The sequence below is a fragment of the Nannobrachium achirus genome (assembly GCF_963921795.1).
Source record: "Nannobrachium achirus genome assembly, chromosome: 12".
Lineage (NCBI taxonomy): Eukaryota > Metazoa > Chordata > Actinopteri > Myctophiformes > Myctophidae > Nannobrachium > Nannobrachium achirus.
Window position 1 is genome coordinate 44,000,143 of NC_137832.1, and position 13,864 is coordinate 44,014,006.

General features: G+C 42.6%; 1 protein-coding gene across 3 annotated transcripts in view; it reads left to right on the forward strand.

The window, feature by feature from the left end:
- cltcl1 (clathrin, heavy chain-like 1) overlaps window positions 1-9,860 on the forward strand; it is a gene marked incomplete at its 3' end in the record, with an annotated part of 39,623 nt that extends 29,763 nt beyond the window's left edge. Inside the window, exons 28-32 of one of the 3 annotated variants that reach the window (XM_080737944.1) lie at window positions 2,445-2,615; window positions 3,204-3,425; window positions 3,805-3,831; window positions 9,180-9,255; window positions 9,739-9,860. In XM_080737944.1, the coding sequence (XP_080594070.1) occupies window positions 2,445-2,615; window positions 3,204-3,425; window positions 3,805-3,831; window positions 9,180-9,255; window positions 9,739-9,860 (618 nt within the window). Of the gene's footprint in view, window positions 1-2,444; window positions 2,616-3,203; window positions 3,438-3,804; window positions 3,832-9,179; window positions 9,256-9,738 lie in introns of all 3 variants that reach the window. The other 2 variants (XM_080737943.1, XM_080737942.1) reach the window with 2 other exon arrangements.
- Window positions 9,861-13,864: the final 4,004 nt, after the last annotated feature.

Below are 13,864 nucleotides of genomic sequence, written 5' to 3' on the forward strand. Positions count from 1 at the left end.
CGATCTACATGCTCACAACGGCTCGCGTTGCGAGGCGTTGAAAATAGCCGATCTTCATGCTCACAACGCCTATGTAGATCGGCTATTTTCAAAATTTTTGCCTCTAATATTTGACAATTTGGCCAATTTTTAATTTTGTCATTTTAGAGTATTAAAAAGTCCTTAAATTGTCACTTTAGAAATGTGCAGATGAGTGAGAAAACAATGTTGCACATTAAGTTTAATCATCTGAGGACCGCCGAAAAATAATTTGGAGACCCTCCTGGGGGTCCCGACCCACAGGTTGAGAACCACTGAGTTAGACGTTCACATTCACCTCATATACCAGGGTTCCTCAATAGGCGGACCGCGGTCCATGTCCGGACCGCGAGCACCGCCGACCGGCGGACCAGGACGAATTATAGTAAAAAAAAAAAAAAAAAAAAGTGGAAAAACATCTCCACTGCATGCGCAGAGAGAGAGAGAGAGAGAGAAGAGAGAGAGAGAGAGAGAGAGGAGAGAGAGAGAGAGAGAGAGAGAGAGGAGAGAGCAGAGAGATGAGAGAGAGAGAGAGAGACGATAGAGAGATGAGAGAAGAGAGAGAGAGAGAGAGAGAGAGAGAGAGAGAGAGAGAGAGAGGGGCGCGATGAGGGGCTGATGCCGGGCAACAAAGTATTATGGCTGTCATGTCTTTGACAACGATGCGCTGATAAGCTGTTGCTACAGACAGCGGAAGTTTTCGGAGGCAGCAGCTACAGCAGTAGCTCAGCCATAGAGTTATAATAAGAAGCTTCAGCCACCAACAATGCAACTTTAATTCACGCAAAACATCATCAACGTGAAAACGTTTGCAGGATTGTAATCTTATCTCCAGAGTTTGTCGCGACGTGCCACAGCCCGACGGCCCGTGACGGCTGCCTCTCCGCATGGATGTTGTTCTCCCATGGTTCTCCCCACCGGGGGAAATGGATGTGCTGTGTGGCAGCGCGCCGCATCCAGTTGGGGTACCGTGCGGCACTTAACGTGCGTCGATACCGCGATGCGACGCTGCCGCAGCCGTCCGCGTTCTCCCCTAGTCTCTGACGCGCGACACCTTGTTTTCATATCGATATTCACGTTGCGACACAAGCATAAATTATTCGAAGATTATCCCAGTTTGTTAAAAGAAACCAGAGCACTAGCGCAAATATCTCTGCTCCATTGAACATTCTGTTCTCCCTGCTTTAAAGGGTTGTTTCTCTTCAATCAAGTAAGGCCCCCAAATGATTTTGGAGGAGTCCCCAGCCCAGATGACAGTGAAGTCATAATTTAAGGAGCCTTTTAATAAAGAAAGAAACGGGAAAAGACCATTACTGCATGAAGCCTGGTGGGCGAGGTTATTACTGTATCAACAAACTACTACTAAAAAATAATAAAAAAACACACATCAGCCATTGTAAAAAAATAAAAAAAATAAGAAAGGGATCCCTAATTATGTAAGATGAACAATAATGAGTGCAAGTGGCCATGACTGAGGGCAAGTAGAACATGACCTGTACTTTCCAGAGTGCCTCTGAGACCATGGTGTCAACCCCCTGGTTGGTACTTTTTTGTATCTCAGCCTACTATTACGATTGACCCGACATAATAAAAATAAGCGAATATAAATATATTTCAATATATATATATATATATTATATATATATAATATATATATATATATATATATATATATATTAATTGTTTTATTTTTTTCCCCGGACCCAGGGCCTGTTTCAAAAAAATATTTGTGGACCTTCAAGATTTGTATTTGAGAACCCCTGTCATATACAGTACAGGGTCCCCACGGTCATGAAATTCCTGGAAATATTTAGAAATGAGAAAAAATAATTCCAGTACTGGAGAAGGTTTGGGATTGATCAAGAAAAATATTCGGCTGTGCATTGTTTTTGGATATGGATTTTGTTAATAAAAAACATTTTCTAAAACATGTATTACATTCACACGAAATATGAAACGTAAGTAGTTTTTCACCGACTGACAACATTTATATTAATTATATAAATACTGAATCAAGCAACTTAAAATATGTCCAGGGTGGTCACAAAAGCCTGATTAGACGATAAAATGACCAAAAGCTTTTTTGAAAGTGAAATATTCCTTCAACTTGTAGATCTGTTCCTCTGTTCCGTGACACCAACCTGTGCAGTGCAACATAACTATCCAGAGTAACACGTGAAACATTGGTGATGAAGCATAAGCAATTTAACAAAATTTGGAATGGAAATATACCATAATACCATTCTTTTGATTTATATATCACAATGTATTCCAGAGGTCCCAAGTCTAGCACAGCACTGATTACCTGTGGCCACTAGAGGGAGCTAGATACATTTAATGGAACTTAGGTCCCCTGGTGGTCATGTTTGGGATGAGACACACATTATCTCCCCATCTTCATGCTTGTATGTTTGCTTCATTCACAGGGACTGAGGGCGTCCATTGACGCTTATGACAACTTTGACACCATCGGCCTAGCGCAGAGGTTAGAGAAGCATGAGTTGATTGAGTTCCGACGCATCGCCGCCTACCTGTACAAGGGAAACAACCGCTGGAGACAGAGCGTGGAGCTCTGCAAGAAGGACAAACTCTACAAGGTACAAACAATACCTTTCACTTCTGCTTGGTCATTTACCTCCTGCTCCTGTAAATGGCACTGTTCATCTTCATCCGCTCATAGTAATGCCCTTCACCAGTTGCTCATTCTGCTACTTGTAAACAATATCTATTATCTACTAGTAAGACGCCTCAGGGCGACATGCAACCTCGCCATATCTGGCGGTACAGAGGTACCGCCAGAGGTACATTCATGTTGGAGTTGACATGAAAGCCCAATAGTGAAATTGTGGCCACCACGGCAAACACGCTGAGGGACCTAATAATTAGTCTTTAAATGCAACAACTGTAAAAAAAGTTGCATAAATTCCTTTACGTTCAAACAACAACGTAAACAGCTTAGTGAATCAGGCCCATAGGGAGAAACATGCTAGCCTTCTCAGTTCCTCTCCCAACTGAACGGGTACCCTGACCAACCTGTAGGAGTCGATAATGCAGCAACAGAGATCCTCTTGACAGGAATAGAAAAGGAAGAAACCCCGGGGAAGGATCTGAAAAGAGGGGAACCCCTTCCAGGGTGGACAGGTGCCGAATCTGCTGATTTCAGTTGACTGTATATTATTTTGCAGGATGCCATGCTGTATGCTGCGGAATCCAAGGATGCAGAGCTGGCAGAGACTCTGCTGCAGTGGTTCCTGGAGGAGGACAGGAAGGAGTGCTTTGCTGCCTGCCTTTTTGCCTCCTATGACCTGCTCCATCCGGATGTGGTGCTGGAGCTGGCCTGGAGGCACAACATCATGGACTTTGCCATGCCATACTTCATCCAGGTTATGAGAGAGTACCTCACCAAGGTTAGCACTGCAGTGCCAAAACAAGACACTTCTGTTTGGTCTTAGTTCATTGAGAGCAAATTCAGTTTAGTCTTATGCAAAGCAGAAGTGAAATGTTCAGATTCCTTTAGAGGAAAGTTCCTTATTAGAATAAACTTTGATATTCTACAGGTAAGAGGGCAGTTTTTTCACTCTGTCACTGTATGCATTGAAAAACGGTCCATTTCAATAAGTAATCATGTTGTGTGCCTTATGATGAGGTCTAGTTTAGCCAGAGGAGAAGGCTCTCCTTAGTCATTACCCCATACCTCCTCCAAAAATTAGTCCTTCATGACTTCCTGTGCTGTTTCACCTGTAGACATGTGAGATGACAAGGGCATCTCTGTGGATTCTTTTCCAGGTTGATGCGTTTGCAGAGAAGGTGACGGTCTCTGGCCCTTTTCTTTTATTTCTGTTTTGTGTTCCGTCTGGTTCTGTTGTAACCTATCCCTTAGGTTTCTGATGTAGGAACCTAGCATGGACTGTAGACTTGAACATGCCCTAACGTTAGCTGAAAGACTAGTTCCTGTCCCGGAGAGCTGCATGTACAAGCCTTTGTTCTGGACCAACACAGCATGAATTCATGTGTGTGTTTGAGAAAAGCAGCATTCCAATTATCCTGAGGTGGGGGACGGGTGAGCATCACATAATTATTCTTGGGGTTGGGTTCACTATATTTACTATTTGAAATTATGATCTAATTACTAGGAGTTAAAGGGCTTTTGACAGATTAGGCAACCATGCTTCACTTAAAAGAAAAAGTGAAGAATATAGTCATTAAAATGAAGCATCCAATTAATTCTTTGATGGAATACATAAGCCACCTGTTAATGGCTTTTTTGCAACAAGAAGATTGAATGCTGCAGATGTCGGAGTTACTGGTGCACTTGAAATGGCTCACTAGTGTGTGCTAGGCAGAAAGTTATTACTGGCATAATATGTGTAGCCTAATACATTGTAGGCTCCTAGCCTCTCTTGCAGCTAAGCTTACCAATTTCACTTTCAGCATTTATTTTTCCACTGATCACATGTTAAGTGAAATGCAGTCAAGCCGTGGGCTTTGGTAGATTGCAGGGTCCTCCAAGTATTACATTTAAAATGTGTCCACTGAGGGCTGCCGTCTGAAATGCATGAGCAAGTTTGAAGGCCCTGAGTCCCTGTGAGACCCCCCACCCCACTCCCAACCCCACTATGAACACTGTACATGGCCAGAACTAAAGCCTGCGTGCTGTGCATTTCCTCTGGACCAGGAGTAGCCTGTACCAACCTAACCGTACACCCTTTTCTCCCCTAACTCCTCAGTCTTGGGGGCCGGGGCTGCATCTTTAGTGTTTCATTGGTTTAGTTTTGGTCCTCTCCTTGACCCCTTCTCCAACGCATGTCTATCTTTCTCGCCTCGCTTCACGTAGATCGACCCTTTTCCCCCTCCTCTCTGTTCCTCTGTCCACACCCACCAACATGTCTCATTGGATACACAGTACACATGCACACACACACACTCTCTCACACACATTTTGGTCTGCACACATAAACTAGACTAGAGAGAAGAAAATAATTGAAATGAAAAGAAAATAACACCATGCTCACTCACAGAAGCGCAATGATCGCTTCAGCACACTGAAATGGTACTGTGAACGAGAAAAAAAACATTGTTATGATGCTTAATTACATAGTGTCCGCTAAAACATTGAATGAAAGGATGCAATTCAAACAAGTCAGTCAGCCGCAACCGCTGGCTCCCGTTTGTTGAAGAGAGATACATTTTCATAGAGCTTCAGCTGATATAGCCTAAGTACACCAGTAAGACTCCCTAATCGGGAGATAAGCGACCGTAGGTGGCTTATCTCCACAAATAGGGCAAAAATGTGTTTTTCCAAAATCTTCCTGATCCATGTTGATGACATGAGTGTAGACATGCTGTGTAGTGATATTCGTGATTTTAGGGCAAAAACTGTAGCAGCAGTGTCCAAAAATGTGTTTTAAAAATCGGCCTGAAGGTGGCGCTAGAATAGGGCCATGTGAGAAATGAGGGGTGGGGTCTCCGCGTTGCCTTGGCGGATGAATAGGTAGCGGCCCCGGCTCTCCCGGACGCTCCTAGGCCGAGTTAGGGCATTTTATGTGCGCTGCAGTGGCAGGGGGTCCTCCACTGGGGGCGCCACCACTTTTGCATCCGTTCTGGAGCACCAGGAGTCGGTGGTCCCCGGGAATTCCCCGTGAGCAGCCCCGTTGGGGTGGTCATTTGGTCATTTTTGCACATTTGGTCATTTTTTACATCTGGGGGTCCGGGGGTCCTTGGAGGTTGTAGTTTGGCAGGCAAGGAGTGTATGTGTAAAATCTGGCATGGATCGGGTCAACGGGTGCAGAGATATAAGCAGGGAAAAAGTGTGACGTGTGACGTGTGAGCACATTTGGTCATTTTTTACATCTGGGGGTCCCCCAGGGACCTGGGGGTCCCTGGGGCTCCGGGGGTCCTTGGAGGTTGTAGTTTGGCAGTCAAGGAGTGTGTGTGCAAAATTTGGCATGGATGGGGGCAACAGTTGTGGAGATATGAGCAGGGCAAAAGTGTGACGGACTCACTGACTCACTGACTCACTGACGCACAGACAGCCGGTGGAGGTTTTGGTAGTAAATGCGACCTACGGTCGCAATTAGAAATTCACATAGGCCTACATGTGAAAGGACCACAATGGAAACGCGCCGATATGGCGGCTTCAGAAACAAGCCGATAGCTTTATTGCGTTGTATGATATAAACATAAGTGTTGTGTGATGCGTTTGTTCTCCTCCTGCAATGTTGTTCTCCTGTGTGCATGTGTGTGTGTGTAGCGATTGGCGCGCGCGCGTTTGTATGTGTGTGCGCGCGTCTATCCAATGACATGTGTCGGTGGGGTGTGGTCTGGGACAGAGGAACGAGGAGGTGAGGGGAAGCAGGGTCGATCTACGTGAAGCGAGGCGAGAAAGATCGGTTTACTTCTCCAACATCTGCTATGATCCAAGATCTCCAGATAGATGGTTTTTTGAAGAAACCCAGTGGTATTGTAGACTGTTTCTACCTGTCTGGTTTTCTCAGAGCAGTGGGATGAAGTGAGCAAGGAGAGGAAGCCACTGTGGACCTCTTAGATGCATCCCCAGGTTGCTCATTCCAGGTTAACACGATAGGCAGTGTAAAATGGCTGTCCAATAAATCCATATAGGCCCACTACTACTTCCTTTAAGGGCTTTTCTCTCCCCTTTGATCTTCTGTCAATTTATTTCAGTTGCATATCCATATCCATTGAATTTATTCTTTCCACAGGCCAGCCGCCTTGTTCCATATTGTAAATCTTTGGTGAAACTACTAGGGTCCAAACATGCAGCCCTTGAAGAATATCGATACTAACAACCTGTTTTACTTCTAGTTTAACAACCAGTTTTTCTTCTAGTTTAGAACACTAAGCACCACTAACATGCAGGACTCAGGAGCTGTCTTAAAACCAAGACTCCCCGTCAGCTGGCAGCTTAATAGACAAGGTTTCCCAATGACATGTTTTACCTACTATTTAGAACAGGATTACTCCTGATACTTATTTTAAGAATCCTTGCCATTTGCCTTCTGTATTATTATATTATATTGTACAGAAAACCTGCCAAAATGGCATCAACCGTATTTATTTGTTGGGTGTTAACACAAACTGGTTTAACCCATTTGGATCTGTTGCCACCTATACGTTGTTATACTTGTCAAACCAGGTGCCACCTGTGTGTCTCATTAGTATTTGCTATACAAGCAACATAATTAATTTTACTTTTTATTTTATTTTAATGAGAATTTCAGATTAGGTTTTGGAAGGCTTGAAATCGATTCTTGACAGAAACCTTACTCTTGAAAAATGTGTTAATTCAGTTGAACCACTTTTCAAGTAATCAAATTTGACTTGCATCAGAAACCTTGCTAACTTTTATTTAGTCTTCTGTGTTGCTATTCACACTATTGATGCACCATGCCTGAAAATCCCTTTGCACTTATCTGAAAAACCCTCACTCCGGTTACGTTCTTTCAAATGCATCACGCAAATTGCAGAGCAACACAAGAGTTGGTGAATTTGTTGCTTGCTTTTAACCCACAATATTTACTCTCAATTTAACTTGGGGAGCTTGCTCATATCCATGTAATGTAAGCATGTGTAAGCTATGACTTTTAGGTTATTAATATGGGATTGTGATTGTGAGTGGCTGATTATGTAGCATCAGCCTACATGCATGTACTAAGCGTCTCCTTCACTGAAAACACAATGACATGCAATTTTAATGTACCCCCCCCCCCCTCCCACACACACCTCTATGATCCTTGCTTTTGATTTTGAGTTGAGAATATACTGTTCTTAACCACTTAAATCCTATATACTTCATTGACCAGGGTCCCCCGTGTGTCTCTACGTGGTCTCCACACCAAATGTTTTTTTCTTGGAAAATAGTAGATCTACAAGTAGTAGATCTGCTATTTTCGCTGAAAAGTACGCTAGGTTTCATGAGCCCTAGCTACTCCAGTAATTGAAGTATATAGGGTTTAAGTGGTTATTATTGCCTCTCACCTGTACTGAAAGCTACGATAGAGACCCTCACCAAAACGTGCATGGCATCTTCTACCTCAGTAATGTGTGTATGTACTGTAGTATACTGAATAACAGAAGTGAACTGTAGCTAACGGGGTATGTACTGTATGTATGTATGTACTGTCATCAAGTGTGTATTCATGTCTCGAAAGGTAAAATTGTGGTCCTTTACCATACTTGTACAGCCACATATTTTGAGAGAGAATGCTAGATTAAAGTTTTATGGATATATTTTTATTGTGAAAACAGAATAAATGTCCACCATTAGGGTACAGTCACACCAAAGTTTAAGTCTAGCTAGAGGGTGGATTCTGCCAATGCTTTTCAATGGGAATTTCTTGCCACTCGTGGATTTCTGCAAAAAATACCCTCCGTTCCAATTGAAAAGCTTTGATGGAATCTTCCCTCATAGTTAGAATTAAACTTTGGTGTGATCATACCCTTAAGAAGTATATATAGTCTTTGTCCAGCTAAATCTTTGTACCTCCAATTGTGAATACTTTCTTTTTTTGTATTATACTAGATGGAACACATTATTCTCTCCATCTCCACACACCAATGCACAATTGTGAAATATGCATTCTGAATTGTCGACCACATCAGTGGTTCTCAACCTTTTCAGGCCGCGACCCCGAAAATAATCATATTTTAACTGGGGATCCCCCCACCCCGACAAGCACTAAGAGTTGAGGCATTACATTTGGCATAACACAGTTCTATTGTGAAAATAGCAGATCTACATGCTCACAGAGCATGTAGATTGGCTATTTAACACTATTTCTGCCTCTAATATTTGACAATTTGGCCAATGTGTAATTTGTGATTTTAGAGGTATTACAAAGTCCTTAAATTGTCTGTTTAGAAATGTGCATTTACCCTCTATACACTCACTTTATGTTGGTTTGTTTACTGTTGAGTGAGAAAACAATGTTGCACATTAAGTTAATCATCTGGGGACCCCCCAAAATAATTTGTGGACCCGACCCACAGGTTGAGAACCACTGGACTACATGAAGGAATTAATTTGGATCGTCCATCCATTTCCAACAATTCCTAAAAGGTTTTCTGCGGGACACGTTCCAATTCCATGCACTGTACATTGTGCTGCTTCTGACCAACTTCTTTTCTCACTCCACCCCTTTCAGGTGGACAAACTGGAGGAAACGGAAAGCCAAAGGAAAACTGAAGATGAGGTTACGGAGCCTCAGCCTATAGTGTTCGGTATGTCCAGACACAGTGACTATTCATTGCATTGTTAAACACCTCCACGATGTCTCCAAAAACACTATCCACCCCAATTTGTCATGATCCAGGGTGAACGGACATTGATTGGCTGGCTTGCAGTCAAATTAACATTTAAATGATCCTATCTTTTACTTTGTTAAAGCTAAAATGAAATTACCACTTGAACCCAAGTGTCCCTTTTCTGAGCATTTTATAATAGGTTAACATTTGGCGACATCTACAAGCTCACAACACATCACATCCCAACCCGTTGTGAACTTGTAGATCAGCTATTTTCACCAAAGATGTTCAGTGTCAAAGAAAAATCACACCAGTGTTTAGTGAGCAGTGCTGATGATGATAGACATGACTTCACAGGATAGGGACATACGATATCAGTATTTGTGTGTATGTCCATGTGTTCTTCCATTGTAACTCTCCTCAATACATGTGTGCCTGTATGTCTCTGTCTGCACACAGGTCAGCAGCTGATGTTGACTGGGGGCACCAGTCCTGTAGTGACTCCTCAGCCGGTGTATCCAGGTTATGGGTACGCTGCCCCGGCCTACCCTGCTCAGCCTGCCTATGGCTTCAACATGTAGACCTGTTACTTCCCCCACCCCCTCCGTTTTAACTTTGCTGACCTGAACCGCACCTAATCATGCTGCTCTGGATCTCATGGTGGCCCACCCCACAGAACAGAGACTCCTGGCTGATACCCACCACCACTACTACACCCAGCTTTCATTCCCAAGGATACCGCCCCGCCCTCTGCCACATGACTAAGGAGTAACCTCTCTGACCTGACCACCACTCCACTTCTTCACCCAGCGATACTCATAGAAACTGCGTCCAAATCACCCCCCCCCCCTCTCTCTCTCTCACCCTCTACCCACTTTTTCTTCAATAGAGATGGGTGGCATCAAGGCCATCAGATCTCTCCGTGTTGACAAACTCTTGACCATGTCACCTCATTACACAGCATGAAGTCTGCTCTTAGCTCCTAGAGAAGGTCCTGCGCATACCTGGGACAACATTCTGTTCCATCAAACAACTTTCTCTACCCTATCGCTGTTCCTTGTAGACTATTATTAACCATAAAGAAGCTGTTTTCATCTGTCGTTTATTGTTTTGTTTTTTATTGTAACATTATTTTGTTACATAGAGATACAGCACTGATGAAGAAGAGACTTTGTTGTTGAGGAGTCAAAGGGGGAGGGAGGTTGGAGGGTGTTGAATGGAACAGGTGCCTCCTCCCTCCATCCCGATGCACTGCTAAAGGCCTTACATTATATTAATAGAGGAGGTGGCATAACCGGGTCAATGGCCATATTCACACGACAGCCATAATGCTTGTACTCGGTGTATGACATATAGTACAGTAAGAGCAAAATAGCCTTTGTGTGAATATGGTACATCCTTGTTTCACAACTGTCTCAGATCAAACGCTGAAGACAGTTACTGTGCAATAGTTGTTTTTCCTTTTGTCCTTTAACGACAGGTTCCAAGTGTTTGAAAAAGGCAACGCTGTATACAAACTAAGAACACTAGTTTCTGAAGCCTGATTTATACTTGGATAAGTATAAATCGCCCTTAAGGTTACGGTTCTGTGTGCGTGTGGGTATGTGTGCGTGCGTGATGGTATATCTGCCACCAAACCGAGGGATCCTGCCTGATCTGCCTCTCCCCTGCAGCCATAACCTTTTGCCACATCAGAGTGGACGCTGACGCTGTGGTCACCCAACCATTGACCTTCATAATATGGGATTCTGGAAAACCTGGAGGTTCGCGATTATTGTGACTTGAGGATAAAACATGAGGTGAAATGACAAAAAAAACATCAACAAAACCGCTATATGCTGTTGTCTGTGCATGTGCTGGTAAACTATAAAGCTGCGACCAGGAGCACAATTTTCATGTTATTATATCGCGACTATATCAAGTATTAACTAATGTGTCAAGAAGAAATTAAAAAAAGTTTCAAGTGATGTACTTTGAAAACGTTCTCACCTCACTAACAGAATGGTGACGAAAAGTCCAATAGCAAACACATTTGAGGCGATGAAATGTAGGGTAAGGTAACTCACTTGCCTACATCCTGGTGCCAGTGGTTCAGAAATAATCATTATTGTACTGAAAGTGTATAATTTAAGATATGTTGAAATACCTAACTAATCAAAGAAGTCAAATATTACGGAACTATCATACCATATGTATTGTCTATAGTGTATTGTTGTAGTCTTCAAAATAAAATAAAAGCAATGATTTTTGTAAGAAAAATACAAAATACAAAAAGAGCAGGGAAAATAAAGTGGCGTGTGAGTGTGTTTACTTCCCGTTGAAGCAGCCAATGAGAGTGTTTTGTGGGCACCCTGTCCGCTATAGTTCTGTACAATACACCGAGCTGTGTCCCACCATTGTATCAACTTTGGGATTTGGGGGTTTTCGAGAGGGGAAACCGAACCATTAGCTACACACAAGAAGCACTCCCTTTATCTGCACAAGTGACATGCATACAGAACAGATAAAATAAAGTTTACAAACAATGCTGTCTACTGGTGATGTGTTTTAAACCTGCATTAATCTTCAGTGTCTGGAATATTAGGCTTACTCAGTGGTATGAGGTGTTTCTGGGGCCTTTTCCACCGGCAAAGAACCGGTTCTGGTTCTTTCTCCCGCCTATGGGATGAACCAGAGGTGAGCTTTTCCACCAAGAACAGGAGTTGGTTCCGAACCGTAAAAGTTGGTTCGGAACTGGAACCACAAAATCCTTGTTTTTTGTGGTTCCAGAGCCAAATTCTATCTGGTGGAAACGCAAGCCGGTTCGCAAGAACGAACCAAGGTTCCCAAGAAAGTTGAACCGGCACTGGTTCTGGAACCGGTTCTTTGCCGGTGGAAAAGGCCCCTCTGTGTGTTTGAGAACTAGTTTTACACCAGTCATGCACAAAAAAACAAATATTTCCATAGGCAGTCTACTACACCAGTGGTTTTCAACCATTAGTCTTGAGGGGGTCCAGGTGGTACCCAGCTAAAATAATGGAGAGTTGGTAACCAAATGGACACTAGATCTTTAACTTTTGAAAGTGTAAATCATTGGTTCTGTTTTGCGTTCATTTCAAGAGTTACATTTTTGTTAAATATCTGCATTACTTAATTATATAACGTTATTTTGTTCAACATTTTCCTGTTTATATATGCCACATCAATACAGCATGGAATTCAAAATCATATCCACTAACAAAATATTCCACGTTTTGTGTCTGAGAGGTTAAATCAAATGGTGGTCTGTGGTTCAAATGCTGAATAAATAATGGCAGAATAAATTCATGCCCTTGGCATGAAAAGGGTTGAAAACCACTCTACTACACTGTGCAGGGGCGTCACACCAAATTCAGGGCCCTGGGTACAAGGATTCACTGCGGGCCCCCCATGAATGTTAACTATTGAAAAATAGCAGATATACAAGCTCACAGCGCAGGACCGAGTGCCGCGCTGCGAGCTTGTAGATCTGCTATTTTTTTTTAAATCGTGAAAATGTGTGCCAAGAAACCTATGTTTCCATGTCAGTGATGCTCAAACTTTTTCATGTGAAGGACCCCCCCCATCCCAAAATATTTAGTTCCAGGGACCCCCCCAGAAGCAAAATTTGAGTTACAAATGTTCACTTAAAAAATACATATAGTCAAAGATTTGCGCACATTTTCATGACTTTTCAAAAATAGCAGATCTACAAGCTTGCAGCACGGCACTCGGTGCTGCGCTGTGAGCTTGTATATCTGCTATTTTTCAATAGCTAAAGTTACTAGGGCCCCTCCACCTTGGGCCCTGGTAACTCAGTCCCACTTTCCTACCCCTTGTGACGCCCCTGACACTGTGTAGTCTACTGTATATATGTTTCATATTTCGATCATGTGGAGCAGCACGTCTTTGTACATGACCGGGTGCCTCAGGGTCCATGAAGCCATTCTGGTAACCTACTCTACTATAGTTGAATTGATGGATCACCTTTGTGAGAGCCTGGCTGCAGGCTGCTGCTCTATATTTCCAAGATATCTCTGACACCAAAGGTGTGGTTGGTTGATAAAAGTAATAACAGATAATTTAAAGTAATAATAATACAAGAAAATGTTCTGATTTTAATTTTGTGGTTTAATGACATTATTCATCACACACACAAGTACTGTACTTTAGTACAATTCTGACTTCACTCCACTCCACTACATATCGGATCCAAATATTGTACTTTTACTCCACTACATTTATAAACTTTAGTTTTGTTACTTCACAATGGCTTCATGACACATTGTGAGTAGATCTGCTATTTTCAAAATGTGTATACACATTTGATTTGAAAACTTGAAATGGGACATTCTGCATAACGAGTAGACTACTTTTACTTTTTGTACTTACAAAAGTCCTACATTTTGATACCAACACTTTTTTCTTTTTTGTACTCAAGCACATTTTTAATTCCGGACTTTTACTTGTAAAAGAGTATATTTCTTCATTACAGTATTGATACTTTTACTTGAGTAAAACCTTTTACTTTTTCCACCACTGGTTTCGTTTGGCGACAGCTATAGAAACTGCGCCCCGCCCTTATCCT